This window comes from Hyaena hyaena, unplaced genomic scaffold (assembly GCF_003009895.1).
Source record: "Hyaena hyaena isolate Hyena2069 unplaced genomic scaffold, ASM300989v1 scaffold_1223, whole genome shotgun sequence".
Taxonomy (NCBI): domain Eukaryota; kingdom Metazoa; phylum Chordata; class Mammalia; order Carnivora; family Hyaenidae; genus Hyaena; species Hyaena hyaena.
In genome coordinates, this window is record NW_024081860.1 from 99,620 (window position 1) to 113,350 (window position 13,731).

The 13,731-nt window shown below is 46.2% G+C and overlaps 1 protein-coding gene across 5 annotated transcripts in view; it reads left to right on the forward strand.

Annotated features, from left to right (window-relative positions):
* ELOVL5 (ELOVL fatty acid elongase 5) overlaps positions 1-13,731 on the forward strand; it is a 99,110-nt gene that overhangs the window by 64,972 nt on the left and 20,407 nt on the right. For 3 of the 5 annotated variants that reach the window (XR_005526642.1, XR_005526641.1, XM_039222952.1), the window contains exons 4-8: positions 1,431-1,508; positions 2,804-2,975; positions 4,718-4,842; positions 7,772-7,906; positions 8,953-9,136. Coding sequence is in view for 3 of the 5 variants with exons in the window: in XM_039222952.1 (XP_039078883.1) it covers positions 1,431-1,508; positions 2,804-2,975; positions 4,718-4,842; positions 7,772-7,906; positions 8,953-9,096 (654 nt within the window). In the remaining 2 variants the exon portion in view is untranslated. Of the gene's footprint in view, positions 1-1,430; positions 1,509-2,803; positions 2,976-4,717; positions 4,843-7,771; positions 7,907-8,952; positions 10,824-13,731 lie in introns of those variants that run through there. The other 2 variants (XM_039222953.1, XM_039222951.1) reach the window with 1 other exon arrangement.

A 13,731-nucleotide genomic window follows, 5' to 3' on the forward strand; every position in this document is an offset into this window, starting at 1 on the left:
AAACCACAGTATTAGATTCTTAAAAGATCTGTGATTGTGACTCTGAAGCCCTATCTTGATGATCAGCCCCCAGAGTTTTGATTCTGAAGGTCTAGGGTGGGCTCAAGAATTTCCATGTCTTGTAAGTTCCCATGGGATGTGAATGCAGCTGGACTGGGGAACACACTTTGAGACCCAGGGCCAGTTTTTTATGTTGGATACCAGATGAGATCAGGCACGAGGCAGGCCACCAGGTTTCTCCTCATCTAGTGCCAGTTGGCCACCAGAGAGAAAGTCACCAGGAAAACTCAAGGTCACCATAGCCTTTGGGAGGAAGCAGTGAGCTACAGTTACATGGACAAGGAAAAGCACCCCATAGGTGTTTGTTTAGAACATAGTGTGGGGGCGCCTGGGTGCCTCGGTGGGTTGAGCATCTGACTTTGGCTCAGGTCATGATCTCATGATTCGTCAGTTTGAACCCCGCATCAGGCTCTGTGCTGACAGCTCAGAGCCTGAAGCCTGCTTGGGATTCTGTGTCTCCAACTCTCTCTGCCCCTCCCCTGGTCACACTCTGTCTCTCTTTCTCTCTCTCAAAAATAAACAAACTTAAAAAAAAATGGTGTGGACATGCACAGGTATTGAAATTAAACCTCTTCTCTGGACTGTTACAGTGGGTCCTTAAGTCTCATCTAGACCAGGTGTCCAGACTGTGTGCAAGGGAGGAAATTGAGGCCCCCATAGTGAACTGGTGACACCTGGAGCTTGCAGCTCAGTTGGGAGTCCTTTCTGTGACACTGTAGAGGTCTGCTTCATGGACCCAGGGGATGTGACCCAGCAACAGGAAGTAATGAAGGCGAGGCTGACTAAATGATCCTAGGTTTTACAGCAGTGGTTCTCAGAGTATGGTCTCTGGACCAGCACCATCCATACTGCCTGGGAACTTGTTAGAACTAGGAATTCTTGGACCCTACCCCAGGTGTACTGGATCAGAAACATTCCCCACCCATTCTGTTTTCATGCGCCCTTGCAGGGATTCTGATGCCCCAAGGTCAAGTTTGAGAAGCCCATGGTTTAAGGGACGGGCTGGTTGAGAAGGTGTGCTCTCCTGTGAGGCTGCCTGGGGGGCAGGACCAGGAGAGTCTGCCATCTGGTTTGCCAAGGCCTTGTGCTGGCCTACGGAATTGAAAATTGTGGGGAGAGCCACCTAGGTAAGGCAGCACCCTGGAGGGACTCCCAGTTCACTTGTGAAATCAAGACTTAAGTTGTTTAAACTTCCCTTTGTTCACATTCCCTGTAACCCTGAGTTTTGCTCAGAAGCAAAGAGCAGACTTGCCTCAGCCAGCTCGAGGGTAGTTGTCTTAAATTCAGAAACTAATTGAGGCTTAACTGAATAGGGCTTCACATCATTCTGATATTATTGGTGATTGGCTTTTTCTGTTGTTTTTTTTTAGTTAGTGACAGGAGTATGGGAAGGCAGGTACAACTTCTTCTGTCAGGGCACACGCAGCGCAGGAGAAGCAGATATGAAGGTATGGTCTCTTATTTTTTTTAATAGTTTTTCTTTTTAATAAATTGTACAGCAAAACAGTTCATAACTTCACTGCCCAAGGTAATTCCTATTGATGTTTTTAAAAGAATTTTTTTAATGTACACATGGTATGAATACTAGAACAACGTGAAAGGTATAAGATTAAAAACTACAGTCTCATTTAGTAGAATAAGTCCAAGTAACAGTTTCCGGGGTGGGGGGGAAAGCATGCATTTCTCAGCGTTTATATAAACAGGATCATAAGAATAACATCCTAAATCCTGTAATCATTCCTCAAAGTGCCCTGTGAGAGTGGTCTGTTTGTAGATTGTGACTTCCACTCTGAGTGTTTTACATAAAAGCCTGCTGCTGTATGTTCAGCAGAGGCAGTCATCTCCTTAGAACTATTCAATGGGGTGCTCGGTGGCTCAGTCAAGTGTCCGACTCTTTTTGGCTCAGGTCATCATCTCATTTGTGAGTTTGAGCCCAGCATCAGGCTCCATGCTCACAGTCCAGAGCCTGCTTAGGATTCTGTCTGCCCCTCCCCTGCTCACTCTGTCTGTCTCTCTCGAGATGACTAAAGAAACTTAAAATTTCTTTAAAGAACTATTTGATGTATTTAACTGGGCAGGGACCTGACACAGAAAGTTCTGATTCCTTTTCTTTGCCTTGTACCCTGTCACCTGCCCCAGTCCCAGACACCAGAAGCTGCTCTCAGGAGGTTTTCCTGTACTGACAGCTCCTCAGGCTCCTTCCGGAGGGAACAGGCGGGCTTCAGGGGGGGTATTTTGACCTTCGATCCTCCTGTTATTGTTCAACTGAAGGATGTCATTGGTTCTTTAAAAATACTCCCTGGTGGGGCGCCTGGGTGGCTTAGTTGGTTAAGCATCTGAGCTTAGGTCATGATCTCACGGTTCGTGGGTTCGAGCCCCGCGTCGGGCTCTGTGCTGACAGTCAGCTCAGAGCCTGGAGCCTGTTTCCAATTCTGTGTCTCCCTCTCTCTGATCCTCCCCTGTTCACGCTGTCTCTCTTTCTCTCAGAAATAAATAAAACATTTAAAAAAAACTGTTTAAAAAAAAATACTCCCTGGTGTCATTTCAAACATCCTCACCCCCGCTCCCACCCCCAGCATTCTGTGGTTAGAGACACCTTCCAGATGACCAGAGTTCCAGCTGCTGAGGGATTTGAGGAGCCAGTGGGGTGCTCAGCCTTTGAGTGAACCTGAGATTCTGGGATATTAGTAAAACAGGTCAAGGGTGATACTCCAGAGAAACATTGATGACCTCTTCATCTTAGATTATCCGTGTCCTCTGGTGGTACTATTTCTCCAAGCTCATCGAATTCATGGACACCTTCTTCTTCATCTTGCGGAAGAATAACCACCAGATCACTGTGCTGCACGTCTACCACCATGTCTCCATGCTGAACATCTGGTGGTTTGTGATGAACTGGGTCCCCTGCGGCCACTGTAAGTCTCCTGTCAAAGCGGGGTCTGGGAACGGGTGTGAGCAGAGGGGCCAAATTAAACCCGAGGCTTTTAGGGAAGGTGCTGCTTCTGTAGATGTCTAGGTTGAGTTGCTTTCATGACAGTGTGGCTGTGCATTCAGTGAGCTGACAGAGCCTTTTTTAGCTAGTGAATGCTGACTTGGCAAAATGAGGGAAAGACCAGATTTCCAGCCTGGGGCATATTAAGAAATAGGGACAGTGTCCTCTGTCATGGAGAGCAGCTGTTCCAGGTAATTTCAAGCCCTTGTTTCTCTACAGTGTGGGAAGTGTGTGAGTGAAACGGGCAGGCCGAGAAGACAGAAGCACATGCTTGAGGGGGTCCCAGGGAGTATGAGTACTGGTGAAGCACAAAGTTAGCTGAGGGGCACCTAAAGAAGTCCGGCACACATGCTAATACAGTGACCCTCACGGGGGCATCCTCAGTGGAAGGCACCAGCATTGAAGTAAATGTTCAAAGAAGGATGGGTGTTGTTCTTAGAAAGCTTATGGTCTGAAGTCTCTCATAATTTTCAGAGATTAAGTTGTCACCAGTAGGTTTAGCTTAGAGGAGTTCTAACAAATGTTCTAATCAAAATTTCTGCCATCTGGCACTGTGGAATTTGAGAACCTTTGGGTCTGATTCGTGTGTTTTTCCTGGGATAGCACTGCCCTTGATTAACTCGACCCACCAAGGTTCACACAGTCATAGAATTTTAGGAATAGAAAGGGGACTTGCCAAACTCTGCTCCCTTCAGGTTTGGGAGAAATGGAGACAATAGAAAGTTTGGAAGAAATGGAGATACTAGAGCTCAGGTTCAAGGCTCCCTTTCATGTTTTTTCTTCCCCTCACCACACATCTTATGACTTGGGATTAATGATGTAACTTTCTAATAGAGACCGTGTCTCCTTGCATTTGAAGAGTGCGTTCCATTTTGAAAGAACTGGCAGGATGGCAGATTTTAACTAACCTCCCCCCCTCCCCCACCCCGCCCTTTGCCGCCGAACCCATGAGAAACAACCGCAGGAACTGGATGTGACTCGCCCAAGGTCACACAGCCAGCCAGTTACTGTGCTGGCCAGGAGTGGAAACGCTCTCCCTGTTCGCAGCCTTGTGTGCCTCTGCTCGTGGGAAGGCTGGAGAGCTCTGTTGGGCTGCCCGCTGTTGGGGGAGGAGGACAGAGAGTCTAAAAACCAGAATTGGTGATTCTACTGGAAATTAAAAATCATGCAAGAAGAGTCTTTTATCTCTAAGGAACTGGATTCTGGATTATATTACTGAAAAAAAATATACATATATATATGACTTCAGGGGAATATAAAAGGCCACTTCCAAGGCCTCTTCAAACCTAAGCACGGGTGTTAGACAGCCAGCTGTGAACATCCTGCTTGTCGGCCCCCTTCCCCAGGCCTTCAGCACGGGAGTCTCAGGCACTTGGGCACATCAAGAAAAGCAGCTAGTTGTTGGGAGTCTGGCGACAAAACCGTTAGGTGCCAGAACGGCAGCTGCAGCTGCCCCCGGCCTTAGAGCATCCCAGCTGCTCCTGCCCCAGCACAAACTGCATTCTGATCACGGGTCCGCGAAGTGCCTCTCGCTGCAGTATCTGCCGGCCCCTATTTGAAAGGATTGTTTTTTCAGATTTGAAAAGAAATTTGGATTTATTTTTTAACTTGTTGTGCATGAAACACTGATCCATTCTCCTTCCCAAATCCCCTCTGTTCCTTCAGCTTATTTTGGTGCCACACTTAACAGCTTCATCCACGTCCTCATGTACTCATACTACGGTCTATCGTCTGTCCCTTCCATGCGCCCGTACCTCTGGTGGAAGAAGTACATCACTCAGGGCCAGCTGGTACGTAAAGCCTCTCCTCCCCAGACTCCACTCTTCCTGACTGTATTGTTATTTTATGGCATCTAGGGGGCGCCTGGGTGGCTCAGTCGGTTGAGTCCGACTTTGGCTCAGGTCATGATTTTGCAGTTCATGGCTTCAGGAGCCCCGCGTCGGGCTCTGTGGTGACAGCTCGAAGCCTGGAGCCTGCTCAATTTATGTGTCTCCCTCTCCGCTCCTCCCCTGTTCGTGCTCTGTGTCTGTCTCTCAAAAATAAATAAACGTTAAAAAAAATTAAAAGTAAAATATTAGCATCTAATATGTGCCTCTCTCACCCTTTCTCATTTGATCCAGTTAAACTACTGGCAGAGCAGAGAGTTTTCTTAATTGTAATTGGTGAGGAAATTGTGCCTGTGTGCATACAGCTAATTGGATTGTAGAATGAGGCCTAGGATCTAATTTCCTGACTTCAAGTTCAACCCTTTGTCCTTAGTTTGTGCACAAAGCATGTGTGCGTGTGTGTGTTCCCAGGAGTTTTAGAAAGACCTGGGGTGTAGTGTGGCAGGAGTCCCGGCTGCTTGTAGCTGTTACGCAGCGAGGATGTCTGTTAAAGCCAGCACCAGGTGACCTCTCAGCTCCAGTGTAGCAAAGCACCTGTGGGTGAGAATGGCACCTGCTGTGCTTCGGATGACAGCCTCCTGCCCAAGGTTCACCTCCCCAGGGCAACTGTTGCATTGGTGGTTATGTCTCACCATCCTTTGTTAAGCCTCTCTGAGCTGTCAGCATCTTATAGATGCATACTTCTCTCCCCTTGTGAATTTTCGTGAACTAATTAATATTATTACTACTAATCTTAAACACTGAATTTGTTGAGTGTGTGTAAGGAAGCAGTTTTACATGGACTATTCCAGTAGCCTAATTTCATGTTGTTATCCGCATTTTGTGGATGAGGACGCTGAGGCAATAGACCAACGCTAGCTGACTGAGGGGTTTAGACATTAAACCCTTAGCCCTAGCCCTGTAAGAAGCCAAGCTGATTCCAACGTTTCCAAGTCAATTGTGATTTTCCAATATTTAAAAATAACAATCTGGCAAAAAAAAAAAAAATCTGAGAAGACAGTCTGAGCTACTTGTGTGTTTGACATTTCATTATCACCTCTTTGCCAGCTGCCCTGCGGTCCTTGTTAATTTTTTTCACACTCCTGTGAGAAGGGATAATTGTTCTTTAACCTTCTTCTTACACTTGAGCAGTCATATGGAGATTGATTTATAGAGCCCAGCCCTGGCTCTGCAAAAGCAGCATTGAAAGAATAGACTGGGGAAGTTGGTTCCCCAATAAGCTCTGCCCTTTGAGGTAGAAGATTGCACTCGGTTTGTCTAGATTTAAACATCACTCCTCGTTATCTCTTAGCCAGGAATACTTGCTTTATAAAAGAGAAGGAAAAAAACCCAAAACAGTTCAGCATAAAACCCCTGGGAGCTGTGCTGGGAATCTGGGGGGCACAAACCTGCCCTCTATTGGTATCCTCCAGAAGACACATCCTTCAGGAGCCACCTCATTTTAACTACTTTTCCCTGTTTCTCCAAGCAATTCCACCTGCTTTTCAAGATTTATTCATCAGAAATAATTTATGGATTTAGCATTAAATCCCGATAGAAGTTCAAACCTGTTGACTAGCCTTCTTCAAACCCAAATGGTACCTGGATAAGGAATCAGAGAGTGTCCAGTGGGATTGCATAGCCCACAGCAATACCACTGTTCTCTCCCCACACCCTTCCTTCCTCCCTTAAAAATGTAAAGCAAACAAAAAAATACCTTACATCTCTATGAGGCACCTGGGTGGCTCAGTCAAACGTCCGGCTCTGGATTTTGGCTCAGGTCATGATCTCGCAGTGTGTGGGTTTGAGCCCTGCTTTGGGCTCTGCGCTGAAGTGGGGAGCCTACTTGGGATTCTCTCTCTCTCTCTGCCCCTGCCCCACTTTCTATCTCAAAAATAATAAGTAAACTTTTTTTTAATAATATCTTGCATCTATATAGGGTCCCTAAAGTTCATGTGTGGAGGAGGGATTAAGTTTTCATTTCTTTACCCAGCTTCATTGAGATATAATAGACTTGTAGCATTGTATGGAGCATATGTATAATGATTGAATATATGTATATATTGTGAGATGATTAGGACAGTAAGTTCAGATAACCTCCATAGTTCCATTTTTTTCTTGCTGTGAGAAGTTTTAAGATCTAATCTATTCTAACAGCTTTCATATATACAATATGGTATTTTTAACTATTCTCTGCATTTTTTAAAGTTTATTTTTGAGAGAGAACACGCTTATGCATGTGCACCTGAGTGCAAGCAGGGGCAGAGATTAAGGAGGAGAGAATCCCAAGCAGGCTCCATGCTGTCTGTGCAGAGCCCAACATGGAGCTCGAACCCACAAACCATGGGACCATGACCTGAGCCAAAATCAAGAGTGTGACGCTTAACTGACATAAGCCACTGAGGCACCCCTGTTTTCTGAATTATAGAGAAGGTGGTTTAAGTAGCCTGGAAGGGGAGAAGAATATATGTAAGACAGAGACACAGGGTGCCTGGGTGGCTCAGTGGGTTAAGCATCCGACTCTTGGTTTCGGCTCAGCCCATGGTCTCACAGTTGGTGGGTTCGAGCCCTGCGTCAAGCTCTGCGCTGACAGCGTGGAGCTTGCTTGGGATTCTCACTCTCCCTGGCTGCCCCCTTGCCCCCCCAAAATAAATAAATAAATATTTTTTAAAGACAAAGACGCATATGTAGTGTAGGATAAATTTATGCATAAATGTATGCATGGTGTTTATGAAGAAACTGGCTTCTGCAGGAGAAAGGCCCGTAAGTGTTCATTCACACGCTCGGGCGCGCTGGATGGCAAGCCCATCTGGCAAGGCACAGCTGGGCAGCCGTGTCCCCTCTCTCCCACCAGCTTCAGTTTGTGCTGACAATCATCCAGACCAGCTGCGGGGTCATCTGGCCGTGTTCGTTCCCACTTGGGTGGCTGTACTTCCAGATCGGATACATGATCTCTCTGATTGCTTTCTTCACAAACTTCTACATTCAGGTAAATCTCACTCCTCTGTGGCAGTTGGGACTTGTGGCCTTTGCTGAAAAGCCCTCATCTATTCATTTCAGGGGGCCAACACGTGGGACCCCTAGAGGGCTCCGTCTTCGGAAAGGGGGCTCAGGATTCACGGGGGAAAGCAGAGCTGTTGAGCAAGCTCCGTGTTGCTCATGGCCGCCTGCATACACGTGATGGGTGACTTCAGTCAGTCTCACAGCCCTGATGCTCAGAACTTCCTGTCAAAATTAAATGTCCAAAGAAATATCCATCACAGCTCTCCGCTGTAGATAGAAATCTGCCTCTTTGTCCCAGTTTTCTCACACATCCATCCACTGCTCGGGTTTGGGGGCTCTGTTCATTCCCAAGTGCGTGACTTGAGGTAAGTTTTACTCACAGAAGGGTCTCTTTAGGACAGGCTATCTCCCGTGGTCCTTTGCAGCTCCCCGCCACCCCCGAATGACGTGTGTTCCTGCTCCCGCACAGTGTCTGGTTCTGGGCGGGCACCAGAGGGCGGGAGCAAGGGCAGAGGCCACGGATGTGGAGGCAGTGAAGCCCAGTCGGTCGAGCAGCCACCTGGGTGCTCAGCCGCCTTCCCCTCCCCTGCGCCCACAGGCACCTTTCATCCCGCACCCCTGCACATGGTGGGTGTGAGTGAGCTCGTGCGCAGACTGAAGATGAGAGATGGGAGTGACGGGAGAGCTACTCCAGAGAGGGGGAAACCGGTGTGGCCACGTAACCTCGATAACCTGCCCTCCAGATACAGACAGGGCGAAGCCAAATAAAGTGCCAACTGAATTTTCTAGTTAATTTTTAGAATAGCATTATGTCGCAGCCCATACCTCCCTGAACTTACCTCAGGCTACGCCTCAAAAAAGAAAGAGTGATTAAAACCAGTGGCAAAAAATGTTTCCAGGGTCGCCCGACTCGGCGTCTGGGCCCTGTTGGGTGCTTGCAGGAAACCGGGCTGCCGTTAGGGAAGCAGGGCCCCACCCCCACGCGCAGAGCGGCCGCTCACCGCCTGTGCGCCCTTCCCTTCTGCGTTCCAGACTTACAACAAGAAGGGGGCCTCGCGGAGGAAAGAGCATCCGAAGGACCACCAGAACGGGTGTGTGGCTGCTGCGAACGGACACACCAACAGCTTTTCTTCCCTGGAAAACAATGTGAAGCCAAGGAAGCCGCGGAAGGATTGAAGCGGAAGAGTTGAAGACCTCCAGAACCCATCGTCTGATTGTAAGCACAGTATGAGTTGTGCCCGATGCTCGTTATCCGCTGCTGTAACTAGTCCGGCCTACAATAGCGTGACTCGTGTAGGGCCTCTTTCATCAGTTCAAAACCCCTAGAAAACGTACACAGATTATACACGTAGGCATAAGATTTTTTAACATTTCTGGGCTCTCACCGACCCCTGCGCTAGACTGTGGAGGGCGTGTTATTGTAGTATACGACACTGCTGTTGCCTTATTAGTTATAACATGATAGGTGCTGAATTGTGATTCACAATTTGAAAACACTGTAATCCAAACTTTTTTTTTACTGTAGATCATGCATGTGATTGTAAATTTGTACAATGTTGTTACAGTAGAAAAACACACATGCCTTAAAATTTAAAAAGCAGGGCCCAAAGCTTATTAATTTAAATTAGGATATGTCTCAAGTTTTTATTCATTTTTAATAGCTCTGTTTAGAAAAATCAAAGACCGTGAGTTATGAAGCTAGTGCGTGACACATAATGTCAAGTGACTTGTACATGTGAAGTCAGAAACGGCACCTTCAGTTTTATAATGTTGGCTTTAAATCAGGCAGACTCCATTCTAGTGGTGGAACAGTCAGTTCAGCTTTTTAACAGATCTTATTTTTTTATTTTGAGTGCCACTATTAATAATGTAAAAAGGGGGGGGGTCTAAAGCAGTCTTGATGAAATCTAAGTATATATTCTTCAAGATTTTAGGAAGTATGTAGGGCGAGTGGGACATTTAAAATTTCTGAAGTGCTAAGTGTTTTTATATGGGAAACAACGCCCATTTTGCTTTCTACTCGTCAGAGAGAAGACATACACTTTTCAGAAGAGATGATGGAATATTTACCATTTGACAGAATCCCATAGATGAACAATGGGAAACTAGTTGACCAGGTCCAAATTTGGATTGATTCCTGTACTACTGTCTGTTTTGACATAAACTTCTTTTAAAATGTGCCTAGCTTATTAAAATGAATAAACAGGGGAAAAAGGGACCTTAAAAATTTTAAGGTAAAATTAAACAGATAACTACAGCCTAAGAGAACTGGGAAATTGGATAGAGATAATTTGTTTAATGTAAACCTAATGCTATCTGTCTTTTTTTTTTTTCTGCTTAGAATCTAAAGATTTGTGTAGAACTGCTTATTTAAAAATAAGACTGCTTATCATAAAATCATGTCTATCACACTTGAGGCAGTGGTCAAACAGATAAGGACTCTTGTGTGTGTCATTTTAAAGTGTTGAAATTTAGTCTCCGAATATATTCTCCATTCGGAGAAAAAACAGTCATTGAACCACTCATGACACATCTTAGAAGGTCATCGACAATGTATAAACTAAATGTTGGTTTGATATTTATGTAAATATCAGTTTATCATGCTTTAATTTTGCACATTCATATTATAGGGAGCCGGTTGGTTCTCTTCTTAGTCTTGTGGGTTTTCTGTTCGGAAGGAGTCGCAGCATCTGTTTACATTTACCTTATCAAATCTAGAATGTGTATATTTGTAAATGTGTGTCTTCCTAGGTACTAGTTTGCGAATGTCTTTACATATTTCAATACAGAAACTATAACATTCAATAGTGTGCCGTCAAAGTGTGCTTTAGCTGATCTGGATATACCCACACTGTTAAAAAATGTCTAAACATTAATCATTAAAACATTTTTGATTACCTGTGCTCGCGTTTCACATTGTTTATATGCTACCAATTCGGACAGATTGGAGGAAAATCCACTTTCTTCACCTTGTAGGAACTCACCCAGATAGATGTAAATAATTCAGCAGGAAAGGTTATTCTGTCGTTCAGTTCACATGAGGAGAGGTCCCCATGTAGTAAGGCATGGTGGTTAGTCCACCCTCATGGCTTCCTCTCTTACTTTTTCTGGTGCCCCAACCAAAGGTTCCAGCTTGCTAAGCACGCCCTTTCCCCCTCCCCTCTGGACCCCCTTCCCTCTTCCTCCCATCCTCCATTCCTCCATTCTTCTCCCCTTCACCTCTTCCCCCTCCAAAATTCTCCTCTTCCTCTCATCCTCTCTCCCTCTCCACACGTTCAGGCTGTTAATTACTTTCCTAGGTCTAGACTAGAGGTCTGCAAATTTTTTCTGTAAACAGCCAAAGAATACAAATTTTAGGCTTCGCAGTCCATGCAGTCTCTGCCACGACTTTCCACTATGCCATTGTGGAGAAAATGCAGCCATAGACAGTATGTGTATGGATGGGTGTGGCTGTGTTCCAGTAAAGCTTTATTTGCAAAACAGAAGGCCGTGCAGCTGTAATTTGATGACCCCTTCTCTGGAGTAATGAGAGCCCACCTTAGTCCCAAAGCCCTATCTATCACTTTCTTTGCCAAAGACCACTGGTGTCCCCCAGCCTGCCCCAGTCTGACTTACGGATCCAACCATGTACACAGAGCACTGACATGTTGCTTCCATCTCCTCTGTACCTCACGGTTCCCAGTGTAGGCTGTAATCTTAGCTTTTTTTTTTTTTAATTTTTTAAATGTTTTATTTATTTTTGAGAGAGAGAGAGACAGCGTGAGCAGGGGAGGGTCAGAGAGAGAGGGAGACACAGAATCGGAAGCAGGCTCCAGACTCTTAGCTGGCAGTCAGCACAGAGCCCAATGCGGGGCTTGAACCTATGAACTGTGAGATCACGACCTGAGCTGAAGTCAGACACTAAACCAACTGAGCCACCCAGGCGCCCCTGGAATCTTAGCTTTTGAGTGCCTTCTGGCTTGTCAATATCCCTTTAAAAATGTCATGTGAAACTGCATTCAGTATTTGGGATATTGGCTGAAAATTACAGAGGACTGTGAGGGGTTTGGTGATGATTAGTTCAATCCTTGCCCCCTTCCTTTCTAAGTCCAGAACACTTTAAAAAACAAAAACAAAAAAACCCCCAAGACCTAGAAATCAGATGAATGAAGATCAAAATAGTTCATCTCTTACTGGAAAGACTGGATGGGTGAAGCTAAGACTACAATAGGGCTTGCTTATTACCCTGGCTGATAACCCCACTGACGTAAACTTACCAGGGCTGGCTCTAGCACCCCAGCGGTTTGAGCTGTTTGTTGATCTGGTGATGAACTGGTTATTAAAATATTTTGAATTGAGCAGTAATTGACCCACCTTCACTCCAAGCTCCCCTTGCAGCGTCAGACTCTGTCCCGATGACGTTGCCGTGCTGAGAAAGTATGCTCAGTGTATCTCCCAATCTCGGCAGCCAGAGAGTCGCCCTCCTCCCTTCAGAGACGTAAGTGGGTAAGAGAGCAGAGTGAGGCCATACGTGTTCCCATCCTTTTCTCTCCCCTGTAGGGAATTGCAAGGGCAAGGAGGAGGGGAGGATTCACATTTCCCCTCTTCTCAGCAGCCTTGCCATGCATGTGGAAGGGCAGCGCAGCCTCATGTGAGAAGCACAACTTGGAAGCCCAATTGCTGGCTTGGACTTCTCCCTGCATGGCCTTTAGGCAAATACAACACAAAGCCCTTGGAACCATGTCAGGCACAGAGTAAACTGTTAGCTGTTCCCTTCAAGATCATGTTCTGTTCACTCCACTCCACTCATCCCTTAAAACTATCAACTTTTGGGGCACCTGGGTGGCTTAGTTGGCATCTAACTCTTGATTTCGGCTCAGCTCGTGATCTCAGAGTTGTGAGATTGAGCCCCACGTCGGGCTCTGCACTGGGCACGGAGCCTGCTTGGGATTCTCTCTCTCTTTCTCTCTCTCTCTCTCCCCCCTCTTCCCTGTTCATGGTCTCTCTGTCTCTCAAACTTAAAAAAAAAAAGCTCGTTTTTGTTTAACGTTTTTATGAGCTTCCCTTTCTGAGGAATATATGATAAATATGCCGAGTGCCAGCATATTTATGGCATTTGCCATAGTTTTCATATGATGTCTGGACTCAGCTTGTGGTCTAAGGCTGTGCAGTGGGAGTTGTAGGAATAAGCAGACTGGAATCCAGTACCTGATGATACCGTGGTGGCAGAGAACCAGTCATACGGCTGTCACTGCTTGTCCCCTTTCCCAGATCATCCAGACTCCCTGGGAGAGTGCTTGATACAGAGGGCTGAGTGAGGGAGGTGTACTGAGCAAACGGGCATCTGTGAGATAATACCTCGGTTCCTAAAGAAGCCTTTGTTAGATCGGGATCAGACGTGCACACAGATGATTTCACAGGGTGGTTGGTGGTGAGTTCCATGAGGTGGTAGTCCAGGGAGAGGGAGCCCTTCTAACAAGGTGGTTGAGAAGAGCTCTGTGAAGGTGGAGGCTTAATCTGAGCCTTCACGGACCATCTGGATTTCGGTAGATGGTGGCTGAGGTTGCCTGGGAGGCAGCATTGCGAGGATGGGAGACCCAAGGAGTGAATGAGCAGACAGCCAAACCAGGGAGACCACACATTGTACCCACTATTGGCTGTGTGAGAGAAACTGCTTATTTTTTAAATAAGGTGAAGTGGGAAGAGGGTGGAACTTGGGTGTTCCCATTGATGAAATGTGTAGAATGTTGCTCAGAGTTCGCAGAGGGAGGTAGTAATTATGCTTGAGAAAATTATCTCTAGCCAGGCCTCCTGCCCAGATGCTCCCTCTGA